At 48.7% G+C, this 16,787-nt stretch overlaps 5 protein-coding genes across 5 annotated transcripts; 2 read left to right on the forward strand and 3 right to left on the reverse strand.

The window, feature by feature from the left end:
* Positions 1–4,842: 4,842 nt before the first annotated feature.
* F5J12DRAFT_783595 (uncharacterized protein) lies at positions 4,843–5,193 on the reverse strand (the record flags this gene model as incomplete). The annotated part of the gene is made up of 2 exons (XM_051742869.1): positions 4,843–5,007; positions 5,056–5,193. The coding sequence occupies 2 exons, from the start codon at positions 5,191–5,193 to the stop codon at positions 4,843–4,845; spliced, it is 303 nt and encodes a 100-aa protein (XP_051599072.1).
* Positions 5,194–7,274: 2,081 nt separating this feature from the next.
* Positions 7,275–8,767, forward strand: F5J12DRAFT_928001 (D123-domain-containing protein; the record flags this gene model as incomplete). The annotated part of the gene is made up of 6 exons (XM_051749425.1): positions 7,275–7,468; positions 7,521–7,625; positions 7,734–7,933; positions 7,988–8,119; positions 8,183–8,532; positions 8,594–8,767. 5 exons carry the CDS (start codon positions 7,275–7,277, stop codon positions 8,521–8,523), a joined length of 972 nt encoding a protein of 323 aa, XP_051599073.1. The 3' UTR covers positions 8,524–8,532; positions 8,594–8,767.
* Positions 8,768–9,607: 840 nt separating this feature from the next.
* On the reverse strand, positions 9,608–10,189 carry F5J12DRAFT_893785 (uncharacterized protein; the record flags this gene model as incomplete). Its single annotated transcript, XM_051747686.1, has 4 exons — positions 9,608–9,679; positions 9,733–9,793; positions 9,851–10,005; positions 10,052–10,189. 4 exons carry the CDS (start codon positions 10,187–10,189, stop codon positions 9,608–9,610), a joined length of 426 nt encoding a protein of 141 aa, XP_051599074.1.
* Positions 10,190–12,072: 1,883 nt separating this feature from the next.
* On the forward strand, positions 12,073–14,603 carry F5J12DRAFT_838536 (uncharacterized protein). The gene is made up of 5 exons (XM_051746039.1): positions 12,073–12,687; positions 12,725–12,748; positions 12,796–12,986; positions 13,045–13,142; positions 13,194–14,603. The coding sequence occupies exons 1-5, from the start codon at positions 12,121–12,123 to the stop codon at positions 14,345–14,347; spliced, it is 2,034 nt and encodes a 677-aa protein (XP_051599075.1). The 5' UTR covers positions 12,073–12,120; the 3' UTR covers positions 14,348–14,603.
* On the reverse strand, positions 14,604–15,628 carry F5J12DRAFT_770225 (uncharacterized protein). The gene is made up of 2 exons (XM_051742238.1): positions 14,995–15,628; positions 14,604–14,938 (listed from the first exon to the last, which is right to left on the reverse strand). The coding sequence occupies exons 1-2, from the start codon at positions 15,328–15,330 to the stop codon at positions 14,729–14,731; spliced, it is 546 nt and encodes a 181-aa protein (XP_051599076.1). The 5' UTR covers positions 15,331–15,628; the 3' UTR covers positions 14,604–14,728.
* Between the last annotated feature and the right edge of the window lie 1,159 nt (positions 15,629–16,787).

Raw genomic sequence — 16,787 nt, forward strand, 5'->3', positions numbered from 1 at the left:
AAGCCCTTCATGACACTAAGCTATTCTGCTCCCTCAAGAAGACCCAGTTGTTTTGTACTGAGGTTCTTTTCCTTGGTCATTGCATCTCTGCCCAGGGGATCAAACCAGACTCCTCCAAGATCATGCAGATTCTTGACTGGCTGGTCCCACATTCAGTCACTGACATGTGTGCCTTCCTTGGCCTTGTTTGTTGTCACACACCAAAGGTGTTTGGTGAGGTGGACATGGATACAGCTGATGAATGGAGATGAAGACCATAGCCCTCATGTGAAGAAGGACAGCCAGGAATGTCAGCAGTCATCCCTTGCACAAGAACAAGTCATCAGTGCCAGAGAAAAAGAAAGGGAGTGAGTTAAGCACTGGCTAAAATTCTTAAGTGCCTGTGTATGGCATTCCAGTTTTCAACATATCTCTGCCATTTCTGCAGATACCAAGACCATTCCCACACTTGCTTGTAGTGCTCAGCCACATGATCTTACCTTCCAAAATTGGAAAGGACTTGTGCACTCCACATGTTTCTACAGCACTCCCTCCAAAAGATGCTCATTTTGCTAAATTCTTCTGATATGGCTGCCTCTACATCAATCATTTCACTTGTCCCCTTTGCTAGGGACCATGGCTACATAATATATCTACCAGGAGTTCCTACCAGCTTCTGTCCTGAAGCATCCTGGTACATCCCACCCTTGTCTGTGCCCTCTCAGCCCATCCAGCTTGGACAGCATGTTCTTTCTGTCAGTATGACCTCTAGGAGGACATTCTTTGGTCGCCTCAGGTCTGTCATTCACTTGGAAAGGTCTTATGTGGTTGTTTCAGTCTCTCCAGTCCAAGAAGCATATGGATCCTTCCTCCCTGCTCCCTGCAATGTCTTCATACCAGTCTCATCCATCATTCTTCCAAGATTGCAACAGCTACAGTATAATCTACTGTTCTCCACTCTCCCTGATCACATCCATGATGAGTATGATGCACATCTTGCCTCCTTGTTGCAAGGTACAGCAGATGACACTCCCCCTTCATCCTCTCTTCCAACAGAGCCTTGCTCATGAAGTTTTTATTTGCTTCCCTGAGAGGATGGTTTGTGGGGGAAGGTTGCAATCCCCTATGCTCCTGTCACCCCACAGACCCCCAAAGCTTGACCCCTGTTGACATCTGACTCACCCTGTCCACTTTTGGATGTACTATGTCAGCATCAGATCAGCACTGCCTCTCTGTCATCCCACCTTGGCCTAGAAGTGATCTCTTTGAGATGTGACATGCACAGCCTCCCCCTAATGCAATTCCAGTGCACTTTCCCAGTTCCTGACATTACTTGACTCATACTTTGACATTCTGACTGTCTTTGACTCACCTACTGCCAATACTTACCAATCTTTTGACTTTGCTTACTGATTCTTTGCTTTTTGGGTTGCTAATCCTTACCAATGCTTACCAATGCTTTCCAAGACAATTACCCATCACTTACATTCCTTACTCATCAGTTACCAATCACTTACCAAGTGTTTGCACCTTGTTTTCCAAGGGCAACACCCCTGTACTGTATATAAATCACTGTACTTAGATAGCAGAGGAGAAGACATCAGAGAGCCCCTCTTGCTCACATTTTATCATCACTCAGTAATTCATTCAGCAGCTTTGATAGTTGAGACTTTATTAAGGGTCTAACTATCATCTACTTCACTTATCCTTGTCTATCATCAATATACTTCGCTCCAAGCCCTCCCTGAGCTCAGTGCAGCTTAGGACATCGAATTAAGTCATCATCCATCCTCATGTAGGCTGACAGCAGTCTACCCTATCACATTCTCTTGCATTCCTGCTCCTTCTTCATCAGGAGCACCCCCAACCCTCAGCACTTGTCTTTGAGTGTTGTAGCTTGCAAAAACCCTCTCAAAGAACAGGTTCTACCATCTAGGTACTGCATAGGCACACCACCACTCACTCTTTTTGTCTTTTGTGTTGGTTTTGGTTGGTTTTCACCACTGAACCACACTTTGACTCACATCATTATGTCACTGATCACCCTTCCCAATCTTGCAGACCACACATGCATCTTGAATACATTGACAACCAAGACTGTGGAGCTCAAGTTCCCTGCCTGGACAGACAATCACCAGTGGGCCTTTCAGGCCATCAAGGATCTTGTGGTTAGTCCCCATTGTCTGATGACCATCAACCATGACAATCTGGGGGACAATCACATCTTCCTTACATGCAATGCCTCTGACTTCTGCACTGGGGCCATCCTTTCTTGGGGACCTACTTGGGAGACCACCCAACTGGTAGCTTTTGATTCCACCCCCCTCCTGTGGCATGGAGCTTAATTACCCTGTGCATGAAAAGGAGCTTCTTGCCATTATACACACATTGAAGAAGTGGCAGGTTGAACTGCTTGGTGCCCTGGTGCTGGTATATACAGACCATTGCACACTACAGAGTTGCCATGCAATGTGATCTCTCCAGGCATCAAGCTCATTGGCAGGAGTATATGTCACAGTTCAACCTCACCATCTGTTATATCCAGGGAGAGTGCAATGTTGGTGCCGAATGCTCTGTCCCATCATTCAGATGATGTGCCTCCAGTTGCTGCCATATCGACTGTCAAGGTCAATAAGTCACTTGCTGTGGAGATCTTAAAGGGGTACACAGAGGACCCCTTCTGTCAGCAGCTCTTTTCTCTTCTTGACTCCCTCCCTGGCTTACAGGAACATGATGGGCTACTGTACCTTGCAGACCATCTGGTGGTTCCTCACATCCACTCACTTCACAAGTGCTTCTTCCACCTTGCTCATGATGCACTAGGTCACTTTGGTACTGACAAAATGTACACAGCACTTCGCAATTTGTTCTACTGGCTGAATATGCACTGTGATCTTGTGACCACATATATCCCTGCCTGCACCCAATGTATGTGTAACAAGTCTCCAACTACAGCCCCAGCTGGCCCACTACACCCCTTGCCAGTTCTGGATGCTCATGGTGACTCTGTCACCATCAATTTCATTGGCCCCCTGCTGGAGGACCATGGGTTCAACATGATCATCACCATGACTGACTGTCTTGGTGCAGACATGCGCCTGGTGCCTTGTCACAGTTCTATCACTGCTTCAGAGTTTGCTGCTCTCTTTTTTGATCATTGGTACTGTGAGAACAGCCTTCATTTGGAGGTCATGTCAGATTGCGATAAGCTTTTTGTCTCTCGCTTCTTGAAGTCTCTTCACAAGTTGACAGGGGTTAAGCTCAAAATGTCCTCATCCTATCACCCTCAGGCTGATGGTGCAAGTAAATGCACTAACAAAATGGTCAACCAGTGTGTTCACTTCCACATCAAGTGCAATCAGAAAGGCTGGGTTAAGGCCCTGCCCTGGGTATGCTTCCACATTATGAACACTGTTAATAATAGTACAGGCTTCTCCCCCTTTCAGCTTCATCTGGGCCACTCTCCCTGCCTCTTGCCTCCCATCTCTGCCTCAGACATCTCAGAAGGGGAGCATGCTGTGGGTCAGACTGAGCAGGCCGACACAGCTGCCTTCTTGGCATGTTTGGAGTTGGATGTTCTCAAGGCATGTGACAACCTTCTTGCTGCCAAGGCAGCCCAAGCTCATGTGGCAAACCATTGCTGCATCCCCAACCCGAGATTTTCGGTTGGGGACAAGGTTTGGCTATCTACAAAACATTGCCATCATGAATATATTACTAATGGCACAAATCGTGTAGCAAAGTTTATGCTGCATTATGATGGTCCATACACCATTTTGGTGGCTTCACCCGAGATGTCCTCCTACACCTTAGATGTGCCCCATGCTGCCAATGCATGCACCATGTTCCATGTCAGTCAACTGTGCACCTTCATGCCCAATGACACAATGCTTTTCCCCTCTCATGAGTTGCCTCACCTGGGTCCCATTGTCACTGCAGATGGGCAGATGGAGAATTTGATTGAGTGGATTTTGGATGAGAAGTGGGCCAGAAGGACAAAGAAATACCTGGTGCAGTGGTTGGGGTATGGACCAGAGGATGATGAATGGTTGATGAAGAAGGAATTGGAGGATTGTGAGGCATTAGATGTTTGGGGATGAACAAGCTGCTCACCCTCACCCCCTGTTGCTCTTTTTTATGGGTTGGGAGGGTGTAAGCATACACTTACTACTCACACACCAGTCACTCATGCTCACTCACACACTACTCATGCTAACACATCACACTATCAATCTCCTATCACATCCTCATCAGGACATGTGGATCCCTCAATCCTTCCCACTGTGTTGTGCTGTTTGTATGCCCTGGGGTATATATATTGGTGCTATCTGCATGTATGATCATCTCTTCTTTCTCTCTCTCTCTCTCTCTCTCTCTCTCTCTTTCTGTGATTGCCCTGTATCAGCATATATGCTAAATTGCTTGATCACATGCCTGTCCATGTTCTGTTGCTGTTGTGATCATTTGAGTGTGCTCACCCCTCCATGGTGAGTTCCAGTCATGCGAGGTTCAAGATTCAGTACAACATCACTCATTGCACAACTCGGCGACGTAAACGATACAACTAACACATCCTGCCAATACACACACTGATTGCAGCTAGATTTCGATTCAGACTCAGACCAGCACATCTACTGGTTCGGGACCAACTTCTCCAAATTGAAGAAGTATTCTTCGCCAGGCCGGATGCCCATGGGGTTGAGCTTGATCTGAGCAGATGTTAGTGTATGGTCATGATTACCGAATGGGTCATGTTTAGAGCACCTGGGAGTGGTATTCGGAGTTGGGAAGATTCCAGTAGGCGACTCATCCGAGCTCTGAATGCTATGACAAACGTCAATAAAACACAGCCACTTTTAAGAGTTAAGACGGCCAACTCACGTATACCCTCTGTATTCTGGATGGGACAATTTTCCACTTCTCACCCGGTTCCGCATAGTACGCAAACACTTTGTCGTCGTCATCGCGAGTCCTGGCGCTATTGACAAGAAGAAGATAGAGTTCGCCATCTTCCTGTAACACTTCCCACTGCAAAATAATTAGCTTCAAACCCGCACATGAACAGATTTAACTTACTATTGTTCCCTCAGGGGAAAAATCAGGAGGTGCAGCGACAACTGGCTTGATTGCAGAGTTAATTCTCGGGTCAACCCCAATGGCTGGGTTGGGGGCGAGGTGAGTGGTGATCCTATACAGACCAGGGACAATAGACATGTTGAAGACGCTTCAAGTGACAACTGTTGGTGACAGAAGTAGGAGTACGAACTGTTTTTATATGTGACCACGGAATAGGTGTGGGGGGTGCCTGTTCCGGTTACCGGTCTAGTGAACCACAGGTTATTGCCGGAGGCCACATCCGGAAGGCGAGCGACATTTCACCCATGCGAAGGGGGGAATCCCAAACACGGGAAGTACGTCAATTAGTGACTGGTTCAGCATGAACAAGGTAGTCAGCACCAACAAGTTCAAACCATCCTTACGAGTTGTAGCCTTAGGACTTCACATATACGCAGGTAGTCCAGCCTGTCTCCGGTGGGTCGGTGGGCGCGGGAAACCTTGGAGCAACGTAGCTTCTGACCGCTGCCCCTATCAAACATAAACGTGATGTGGGACCAGGGAAGCTTCCCCAAAGGCTTCCCCAGGAACATCTGGAAGCGAAATACCAAACGTATATCCCCTCAGCACCCGACCAATATATGGAAGCTGGTGCAGGGGTCTTCCAATATATTGAAATGGTAAGGACAGTGCAGGAGCCCGTGCACGTGTCAACGGAAATTCCGCAGGATATTGATATTTTGAGGGCATTGTCATGTACTCTGCCAACCAGTGTGCGATTGATAATAAAATTAGACAACAAAGAATCGAGAGGAGAGGGAAGAAGTATACACTGTTAGAGAAGTAGCCTGAGCAATGAGCACGTTAGCACTGAACGAGCTCTTGGACCAACTCCGGCGTTCTTCGTATGGTCAAGGCTGTGTTCACGTACTGTATCTATTGGCCCTTGGAGCACAAATGACAGATTGCGCCGTAGACCCAGAGGTGGGGTTTAATGAAACCTGATGAAGGGGTTTCATCGTTCTGGACCCCAGCCAGGGCGAGGGATGGTGCACGCTTGACGCACTCTACACACGTGCCAGGTCAGAAGGACATTAGAAAACGGTAGTAGATAGAGCCGGCACCCGAAGGACGTATGATGTTTAACGTTGCAAGCCAGACAGCACATGGACATGGCGTCGCACCGTCCGTTGATGTATGGGTCTTTATAAAGCAGTCTTGGGTCATAAGTGCAATAGCTATGCCTTCCGAGATGGGGCAGGTCAATATATAATACGACGCAACCCGTTGGCCGACGTTGAGGGTGGTAGTGTTGTCTAGCGTTGTCTGACTCTCATCATATGTTGCTGAGAAACTAGACTTGTGTTGAACTCCAGCTTCGCTGAGATATGTTGAGTGCCGCCGCAGCTCAAAAAGCCTCTGCAAGACAGGCGGGCGAGCAGTCTTCCCAGTCATTGCCCCATTCGCCGTCGGTTCAAGCACCCAAACATGAACCAACTGTGATCTTCAATTTTTTACACCTTCCCCCTCACTCATGATGACTTTCGTGGGGATATCAAGGCGGCGAGGGGGTGGTATTGGTTCTGAATGCCAATGAATTCGTGTCTACCTCCTCGCTGTACGCCAAGGTTGTGCAAACCTACGCAGCGTTACGCTTGGACCTTCGTCGACGCAACATTGAGAACTCGTGCCCAGATCGTCGCCTATACTGGTGATCTTGTGGGTTTCTACGGAAATGCGATTTAGAAATGTTCATGCGAACCCAGGCCCGACAGTCGTATTGATCCAGTACGTGAGCTCAGGTGTGGAGGGTTTGGGCAATACAAGGATTACACAAGCCACCCAGCGAACGTTTTCGCCCGCACGTTCTCTGATGCGCAATCTAATGCCATGTTCAGTGTGGTTTCGGTACGTTGTGGTGGTTGGCTGAGTTCTGGAGTGACCGCGTCAAGAAGGACATGGAGGTTTGTCACAGGTCCATTAACCCCATCCTCAAAGACACTTTGGAAATGAAAAGATCGATGTGGGGTGCAGGATAGGTGTGCACTGTGGAAAAGGGGCTTTTTGAAGATAGTTGATTATCCGCCACTGTGCACTGGGGCTTTTTTTATAACGGCAGCACGCTACAGAATGATAGCACGGCGGTAAAGTCACTGTAGCAAATACTAAATACTTGTGAGGAGGATTTAGAGGATGTCGCGGGGATATGTTGCCTTTCACCAATAGCTTAGGACCTTGCGATGAGCGTCGTCAATAATGATGATATATTCCCTCCTCTCACTCCAGATTATATTCTCGCTTTTCAGTTCTCCAATTGGTACCCATCTTTCATTCGCGCGTCTCCTAAATCAACCATCATCAGACCGCTGGGAAAGGACTTCAAGCATTACTTAGAATCTGATAGCATATTCGTCCCGGACGGTTCTGAAGATGTGTTCGTCAAAGAAATATTGGTCACGAATGCAACTTGGATAACTCGATGACAGGGTGGTTGAAAGCACGATTTCTGATGACGACGACGACGACAAATACGAGGACACAGCGATCGCTGGGGGACATTTTTCCTTCCCAGAATTGGACGAACGAATAAGGTCTGTCATTAGAGAATACAAAGCTGTCTTTTCCAAGCTGAACTTTTCATCGCCCAAGGTAAGCTCCCCTTCCGTATATTCTTGGGTTTGCCAAAATGGACGTTACAGGACGCTTCGTGGGTGCTGCCGGCGTCTTCTGCGCTCAAATGTACATTCCCCAGTGGACGTATACCTTCTTCTGAAATCGTCTGATTTCATTGCGCACGACCTCAGTATCGAAAGCGTATTCGACGGCTGCAAGATCGATGATCTGCCGGACTACGAACTAGAACTTGTACTTCGAAAATGGTACCCAGTGGACCATAGTCGTGAGGTTCCTCTCCATTAGCTGCGTTCATGTCTAGATATAGGCTACGCCACAGGCATATCGCAACGAGACACAAACTTCTACGATTTCATGATCAACCCCGAAGTTCAAACCACAATCAAGACAACAGTTTACAACCTCTGGCAGGAAATCTTCCGACCCAATTGGACCTTCTCACGGAAGGATTGCAGGTACTTTGTGCACTAGTTACCCAGACCAGATCGTATCTGACTTCTGACTTACTGAATAGATATTTTTGATTTCCTATTAACACGTGATCTTTCAAGCGGACACATCATCGACTTCAATCCCTATGCTCCACGCACAGATCCGCTGTTATTCACGTACGAGGAGCTTCACGAGGTGCTGTCCAGGGAAAACCAAGGTGCCTCTGCAAGCCGGACATTCCTCCCAGATCTCCGTGTGATCGATTCATCACTTCACCCTGCCGCAACACGCAATATGCCAGCATATCAGCACAACAGGATGCCAATCGAAGCATTGACACTGAGTGAAGACCGAAATATAGTGGAGTTTGGCGAGATATGGCAGGAGGAAGTGATACGGGCTATGCGCGAGAAGGACGATTAGTAGACTATGGTAGCGCGCTCTTAATAACTTGGCTTTTGGTTGCACCTTCTTACGTGTTTCTCTTTCTTAGGAGACGAATCCATCCCCTCTCTTTGTGCGTTCTCGTAAAGTTGGCGTCTGCACGGGCAGGAAACCCAGCTCTCCCAATCTTTGAACAAACCATCAGGAAAATAACACTTTACTATTTTTGACTTTTTGTGACTAATGTGACTTTTTGGGAAGGAATCTACTATCATTACCCATGTCCTGCAGGCATGGCTGCACTTTTCTTGCTGATTTTGGCCTTGTTCAAACCACCTAATTCATAGCTTTCAGTAGATACCACATACATTCAAATTGATGGAGGTTCCAAAGAGATATTGTGATTTTTCTCTCAGATAGTGTGCATCATCACCAATGGCTCAATATCTCTGAATTTTCAGACATTTTCTAGTCTTCTTGGTTTAGATATATCATCACTTAGTTGTCTCAATAGATTCTGTTCTCTTTTCATTCTTCAAAATGCTGTATATGATCAAAAAAAAAGTACAGATAGTAGGTTCCTTCCCAAAAAGTCGCAAATAGTCACAATAGTCACAAAAAAGTCAAAAAAAAGTCACAAAAAGGTCAAAAATAGTAAAGTGTTAATTTCCTGATGACTGATGTGAACAGCCAACACAGAGACACAATGGGCCATCATATAGTGGCATCGATTATCCACCTTCATGGACCCACAGTTGCGGACTCGTTCCCAGATCATCGCTTATACCGGTGGTCTGGTGGGTTTCTACGGACATGCGACTTAGGAGATGTTCATGCAAGCCAAGTTCGAAAAGTCGTATTTTATGTCGCATGTAGAGTTTTCGAGGACGATGTCTTCAACCCAATGCGGGATGCTCCCATACCCTGTGTCACAGGAGCAGTAAGAGCAGGAAGGGGATAGCACTGCGACCTGTTGTTATATGTACTAGAGTGTCTCATCACCCAACGATTGTTGAACACGACTGATATCACAACTCATTCATGTAAGCAATACACAGAACACTCCTTGCCAACATACATATCGTTCACCGCTAAATTTCGACTTGAACTCAGACCCACACATCTACTCGACCAACCTCTCCAAATTGAAGTAATATCCTTCGCCAGGCAGGATCCCCAGGGCCTTGAGCTCGACCTGAAACAGAGGTTAATGTATGGTCATAACTATCGGTGTCAGGCTTGGAGCACCTGAGTTTCATATTCGGCGTTGGGAAGATGCCAAGCAAGCGATTCATCCGCACTCAAGATGCTATGACAGACCGTTAATGATCCACAGCCACCCTGAGAGTCAAGACAGCTGACTTACACATAACCCCTGCGGAGTGGGTGGTGGACGATTTTCCATCTCTCGCCCTGTACCCCATTGTAAAATGCAAACACTTTGTCTTCTTCTGGGCGAATATTGGCACTATTGACTACAAGAAGATAGAATTGGCCATCTTCCTCCTGTACTACTTCCCACTGCAGAATAAATAACGTCAAACCCACACACATAGAGTGAACTTACTGTTGTGCCGTCGGGGGAAAATTGTGGAGGTGCAACAATAACTGGCTTGATTCCCGACCTAATATACGGGTTAACCCCAATGGCTGGGTTAGGGCTGAGGTGAGTGGTGATCCTATAGAGACCAGGGGAAATAGACATGTTGAAGTCGCTTCAAGAGAATCCGTTGATGAGGTAGCAATATCCTAACGAGCTGCTTTTATATGAGGCCAAGGCGAGAAAGGGGTCATGTACATATGTGGGGGTGAATGCACCTACGTTGATCAGAACGGGTAGGTCTGTTGAAAAACCGAACGTATGGACCTTCCATCGAGGAAGATGCTTCTAGGGCATCATGTCATGAACATCGTGACAACTGCATTTGGATGTTTCGGCATCTCCCACACAGAAGCTAACACGGGGTCGACTTAAAAGGGCTTCACCTCAAGTTCGTGCCTCTCCTGCTAGACTCCACATTCCCTTTTGCAGAATCTAATGAAACCGCCTTTTCTTTTGGAAAAGATCAAGCGCAATTTTGCCAGAGGCGCCACTACTTACGACAGCGATTCCTTTCATTTTCCGACTGCATGATGTCCATTTGATAACTTCCAAGCTCTTTCGAAATGGGATACTGCGGCCTGTAATAGTTATAGCAGGCAACTGAACATTTCCCAAAAGAGTTGACTTAACCAAGGCATTCACCCGGATTACTTTGAAGCCACGACGGGGATTGAGTTTCAGTGGGTTACATAGCTCCAGTCACCGTATGAATGGGGATAATATGGATAGAAGGTATAAACGAAGGGGCTGCGGAAAACGGATTACGGGGATGACCCTCCAAGGTGTTGTCGGTGGCGGTTCCACTGACACATAGCCTGGCTGTCAGAACATACGCTGCGGGGTCGGAAAGGATCGACTACAAAGATTCATCCACAGAGCACTGAGTGGAGCACATATTTCACCTCCTGGGACCACTGGGCGTACATCTGCGGGAACAGAGCACACCATCATGCTTCCCATACAAGAACAAAGGTGGATCAGCATTCGAAGATAGAGTAGGTCCTGGCACAGTCCTGCGCCGCTCGCTCGCGGAGTTTGCAGCGTGGGGTCTCATTACAGCTGCAGGCCAATCGCCGCACTGCGGCACCACCTCATCTAGTCGACTACCTCGCTGGGCTCTTCCTAGAGTGCATACACAAGTACCTGGTTTCATGACCATACAGAAGATAGATCTCCTGCGTCGCTTCTCATCGGTTGCCCTGTCGGACATAAACGTGATCTGAGATCAGGGAAGCACCACACGAAGTACCCCAGGAATAACATGAACGTGCGGGGAAGCGAAATACCAAACCGTGGCACCCAATCAGTGTATGGAAACTGGTGCATGGATTTTCCAATAGGTAAAATGATAAAGAGTTCGGGCAGGTGTCAATGGAAGCTGCGCAATTACAAACATTTGGCGGAGGGCATTGTTGTGAACTCCACCAAGCTGCGCACCGCTGTCATCAGAGTTAGACAAAAAAGAGCGAACAAGCACATATTATTAGAGGAAAGAAGTAGTATAAGCAACGAGCTCCCAGACAACTCCGGCGTACCTCGTATGGCCAGGGCTGTGTTCTCATTGCCTCCCTGGGCCCTCTGCGTGCAATAATAGATCGCATTGTGTTTCTTTCGAAGGAGAACCGAGAGAAGTAGGGTTTAATAAAACCCGACGAAGGAGTTGCCAGGGCTGAAATGACGAGGGATGGCGCAAGCTTAACACACGATGAGGCCAGAGGTTCTAATTCCAACGTCACGTCAAATAACGGTAGTAGATGGGGTATCCGAGAGACTTACGATTCTCAATGCCTAGAACCCCCAAGTCTGTAGTTATGAAGAAGGTCACACCCAGTCATATCAGTGCGGCACATTCGTTGGTGGACGGGACTTCACAACAGCAGTGTCAGACCGGCCGTAAGACTTAATACACTTACACCTTCTGGCGGCGGCGGGACAGAGCAACGAGCAATTTTATGGACGTTAGCAAGCGTTGAGGGTGGTGGTGTTGTCTTTTGTTGAGAAAAGCTTGTGTTGCACTACAGCTTCGCTAAGATATGTTGAGTGCCGTCGCAGCCCGCAAAGCCTCTGCAAGACAGGCGAACGAGCGACCTGCCCAGTCAACGCCCCATCCGGCGTCGGTTCAAGCATTCGGAGAGTGGAGTCCTTCACGTCCCATTGAACTCGACTCAGAGCCCGAAGCACCCAGACCCGAACCAACCGTGATATCCAATTTTTTACCTGTTCTCGGCCAAAATACCTTCGCTGTCACTCATGATGATCTCTCTGCGATGGGGTTCCAGGGCGATGGGGGGATGGTCTTGGTTCTAAATGCCAATGAATTCGTCGCGCTCCTCGGTGTCTACCTCCTCGCTGTGCTCCAAGGTCGTGCAAAACTATGCGGCGTCGCGCTCGGTCCTTCGGCGACGCAACACCGAGTATTCGCACCAAGGTCGTCGCCTATACCCGTGATCTCGTGGACTTCTAAGGAAAGCCACTTGAAAACGTCGCAGCGACTGTTACCACCCAATGTTCACGCAAACCCAGACGCGACAGTCGTACTGATTCAGTACGCGAGCACAGGTGTGGAGGGTTTAGGTCGCATATGCAGAGTTTTTGAGAATGTCTTCAAACCACCTCGGGACGCCCCCGCAAGCTGAGATCGGAATCCCCGAACTACGTCTCGTAGGTGATCAACTTGTCACGCTGATCCCACTCATCTATCCTCCAAGGTATCTCACAGTACAAAGGATACGCTGCCTTTTATTCTCCCGCCCTCCTGGGAGGCTGGGCTCGCATATGTGGATCCTGCGTCTAATAGCAAGACCGACATTACTGTGACGCCACTCTGTGTGGTTAAAGGACCAAAGAAGTCTGGAAAAAGTACATTCTCTCGCACTCTGCTAAATCGACTCTTGAATCGGTCAGCTACTATTTAACGTCCTTGTTTTGTTTCTCATCCTGATCGATGTTCCCCGAAGTTATCGGCGCGTTGCATTCCTTGAGTGTGATGTTGGTCAATCTGAATTTACTCCTGGCGGCATGGTTGCTCTCACCATTATAGAGAGCCATGTTTTCGGTAGCGTCGCTCTCTCTGCTATCGAAGAATTTAGTTGAACACCCCGTTCAGGACCTCCCTTTACTCACCCAAGTTTACCCTACAGGGCGCAATACATTGGATCATCCACCCCTCGCGCAAATCCTTCTTATTATCTTTCTGCAATACAATCCCTTCTAGAGACATATAAACTAGAAGTGCACATCCCTGCACTCACTGACACTTCGTCATCTAGTGACGGTCGTGTCGAGGATGTCATCCCACTTGTAGTCAACACCATGGGCTGGACAAAGGGCCTCGGTGCCGACCTTAATGCACAGATTGAAGCACTAGCCGAGCCTTCCTACGTTTTCGAGATTGAAGGCTCGGAGGAATGGGGTTGGCCCGCCCGATCAGCCGAGCTGGTTGGGGACAATGCTTTCCCGCTTTGCACCCCCGCCAAGGATATTGTACGTGTACAACTGGAAGCTATACAGGCAGAGGCGACGAATATGCATGTATACTCGGCCGCCGACCATCGGAATATCAACATCCTGTCTTACTTCCATGCAGCCTTTCCACCCTTCATTACAGAACAGCAGCCGTCTGCCTCGGTTCCCTTCTCTGCTGTACCGTCTCCAGTCGCTCTGCGCCAGGTCTTGGCCAAATGCTGGGATGCTACACTTCCACTGTGTGCGCGGTACCCATTCGAAGTTTCTTGTCAGAGTGCATTTGACAGGGTGTACCTGGTGGGCTCCGGGTATGAGGACGTTATCCCTTCGGAATTGCCTGGTGTTCTCAATGGCGCAGTGGTAGGCCTTGCGGCGTACGATGAAAGCACGAAAGAGGCGGAGATAGAGCCAGTGGATCAAGGGGTTTCCTCGCTACCCTACTCTCCTGGTCAACCCCCACCCGATCCTTCAACGTCGAATTGTCTTGGTCTCGCACTCATACGTGGGGTTTTCTCTTCCAGTGATCCATCGCCGACGCCTTCACATTCATCGTTGACACATCTTCATGTCCTTACTCCACTTCCACCATCCGTTCTGAGACACGCACGCGTACTAGTCAAAGGCGAGCTTGAACTACCAATATGGGGCATGCTCGACTTCAGAGAGGGTGAGGAGGGGGGTGTAGCGGGCGTAGAGAAAGATCAGGTACCTTACCTGCAATGGGGGAAGGGTGAGGGATTGGGAAGCCAGAGAAGGCGGGTGAGGAGGAACTTGATGCGCAAGGCACAGATGTAAAAATCAGTGCATCAGTGTATCCGAAGGTGGGAGATAATTTATCTGAAAAGTACAAGTATGTCAGAATAAATCATTAGTCCCCGTTTTCCATCCAAAAGATTTGCAGAGAAACACATGGCTTCATAACGTTGGCGAGGAATTTCTACACCTACTAGTCGTCGTCGCGAGGAAGAGAGACACCCTCGTGTTCGGGTATTTGCCGGATCGCTTCTATCCTGGGACTGTGACAACTGGAATTGGAACACAAACATACAGTCCGAAAATGTCCGAGCTTGGGTTTACAATTAACCAGTCTTGGGGCACTCAGCTGGTTGCAAAATCTCACTACTCGAGCGAAGATGTAATCCCCATGGAACGTGCAGGTCCATCATACGACGGCAGCTACTCGAACACTATGACCAAATCCATACTTCTCTGGTCCAGGTACGCTTGCCAGAGCTTTCGGTATTTCGTAGCGCATCTCTCTTCATGTCCGTCCGCACGAAAGGCCTTTCTAACAGGGGCTAGTCGCGAAATACGGAGGATCTCACGAAGGTCCCTTGAAGAGTGCTGTTTAATCCGTCGAGCGGCTTGAGTGAGGGTCGGGTGCGGCTAGATGAAGAGGCTATGTGTAGCGAACAACGTTAATAAAAAGAAACCCTGCTTACCCGATCCGGGAATACCATTCTGTGCCATTTACAGTACGTCTTTGGTGATATGGTGAATGTCGCATCCGCCTCTTGGGAGTTCACGTTCCTCCCCGTTTCACGGTACACAGGGAGTAGACGGGGTATATAATATTCCACCAGCTGTGCACTGACACGCGAGCGCCCGTTCCTGGACCCTAACGCTATTTGCGCCTGGACTTGTGTGCCGCCGGAATAGAGTCTTTGCCTATACCGCTCCGCAAGCCGCCAGTATCGAGCTTCTGCATGGGACGTAGGGTACGCGTCAGACCCTGGACGTTTCGAATGTCCACCATGCCATAGGACAGGAAGCCGCATGGTAATACGGATGCGCAGACATGTCGCAGTGAGTGCACGTATAAGTGCCTGAAACAAAGTAGCCACTCGACCCGGGGTAGGATCCAACCTTGCAAGCCTCCTCCACCACGAGAGCGCCAGATCGGTAGCAAAGGTCGGCGGGCCAGCACATACAAGGGGAACGCTCGTAAAGAGCACGAACGCGGTAAGGATCGGCGCAGGAGGATGAAGATGCACCAGAGGCTGGGAAGTACGGCATGAGCACAGAATACACCGCGATCTCCTGACAACCACACGCACCTGGAGATGGAGGTGAAGCTTGCTTCCGACGAATGAATAGAGGGACATATCTAACTTTGCCCACCGGTAGGGTGAAGTAGAACAGGAAGCAGACGTAGGACGCTTATCAGGCAACAGAAACTCAGGAGGCCAAAACTAAGTGGGACGCGAAATTGACGACCGACTGCACGATAAGAAAGTTGAAGACGTCACCGAGCATCCGCAATCTTGACACATATTGTATATATGACGAGAACTGCCTCAGACTTGTGTTGGTCGTTGGGGGCATGGGGTTCGGTTCGGATCCAGAAAACTCGCTACAATGATGCGCTTGTGTTTCATGTGGTCCTGAAGAAGAAATTGTCTTGGTCAAACGCATCCAGACACGAGTTTTTAAGACCAACACGATGAAACAACGTGCTGGGGCCTGCTGGAGCTTGTTCATGGCAAGACGCTCGTGTCATACATTGTGCCATTGGAATACCCGGTCGTGTGCTTAAGGCGCTGGACGGCGTGCCGCAAGGTTTGACGGTGGGACCTGCGTCTGGACTCTGGTGGTGGGGCAAATTTGATGACATTCCGCTCCGTCAGCGCTTCAGCCACTCAGTGAGTCTGCTCAGCTCCACCACACCACTTCTTCAAGTGACGAAATTCTCCACAAGCACATGCTGAAGACCATCGGGTTTTTACATTGACATTTCATATTATTGACGCAAATGTTCTGGAAGTGATGCCCCCATGCCAGTTCTGTTGTACAGTGACTCACTGCTGATTCCAGGACACAGCGGAATGTGCTTTGCATTTCCAGGATGGCGGGAACCCATGGCGAAAGCCAGCATTCGGAAGCCACTATTGATGGCGATGGCCTCTATTGATTGTGGACGGCGGCGCATGATTGAATGTTTAGCAAACAGAAACTTGTTGGATGCATGAAATACAACTACACGATGACGGGGCATGTCTCACGAAACCAGCGATGCGGGTTCGGCAAGGGCTAGTGCCAAGTCACCTCTGCGAAACTAAAACATCGAGAGTCCTCCCCTCCACGGCTCTCTCGCAGGTAATAACCCTAACGGAACCGACACCGGGAATCAGACGTAACCAACAGGTGAACAAGTTTAATCACCGTTCACTTGTCAATCCGGCACAGGAACTTCAAGCAGTGCTTTCATGGTAGGTGCGGAAGTGATGCCGAATAC

The sequence above is a fragment of the Pisolithus orientalis genome (assembly GCF_024613125.1).
Source record: "Pisolithus orientalis strain OTSU chromosome Unknown F5J12scaffold_18, whole genome shotgun sequence".
NCBI classification, from domain to species: domain Eukaryota; kingdom Fungi; phylum Basidiomycota; class Agaricomycetes; order Boletales; family Pisolithaceae; genus Pisolithus; species Pisolithus orientalis.

What these genes read in the sequence shown, in the direction of transcription:
- F5J12DRAFT_770225 (XM_051742238.1), bottom strand. Translation starts at nt 15,330, where the DNA reads ATGCGGCTTCCTGTCCTATGGCATGGTGGACATTCGAAACGTCCAGGG. An exon ending in GAATGGTATTCCCGGATCGG is followed by an intron (nt 14,939 to 14,994) that starts GTAAGCAGGGTT and finishes CTCTTCATCTAG; the next exon opens with CCGCACCCGACCCTCACTCA.
- F5J12DRAFT_838536 (XM_051746039.1), top strand. Translation starts at nt 12,121, where the DNA reads ATGTTGAGTGCCGTCGCAGCCCGCAAAGCCTCTGCAAGACAGGCGAAC. An exon ending in TATGCAGAGTTTTTGAGAAT is followed by an intron (nt 12,688 to 12,724) that starts GTCTTCAAACCA and finishes CCGCAAGCTGAG; the next exon opens with ATCGGAATCCCCGAACTACG. An exon ending in GAATCCCCGAACTACGTCTC is followed by an intron (nt 12,749 to 12,795) that starts GTAGGTGATCAA and finishes CTATCCTCCAAG; the next exon opens with GTATCTCACAGTACAAAGGA.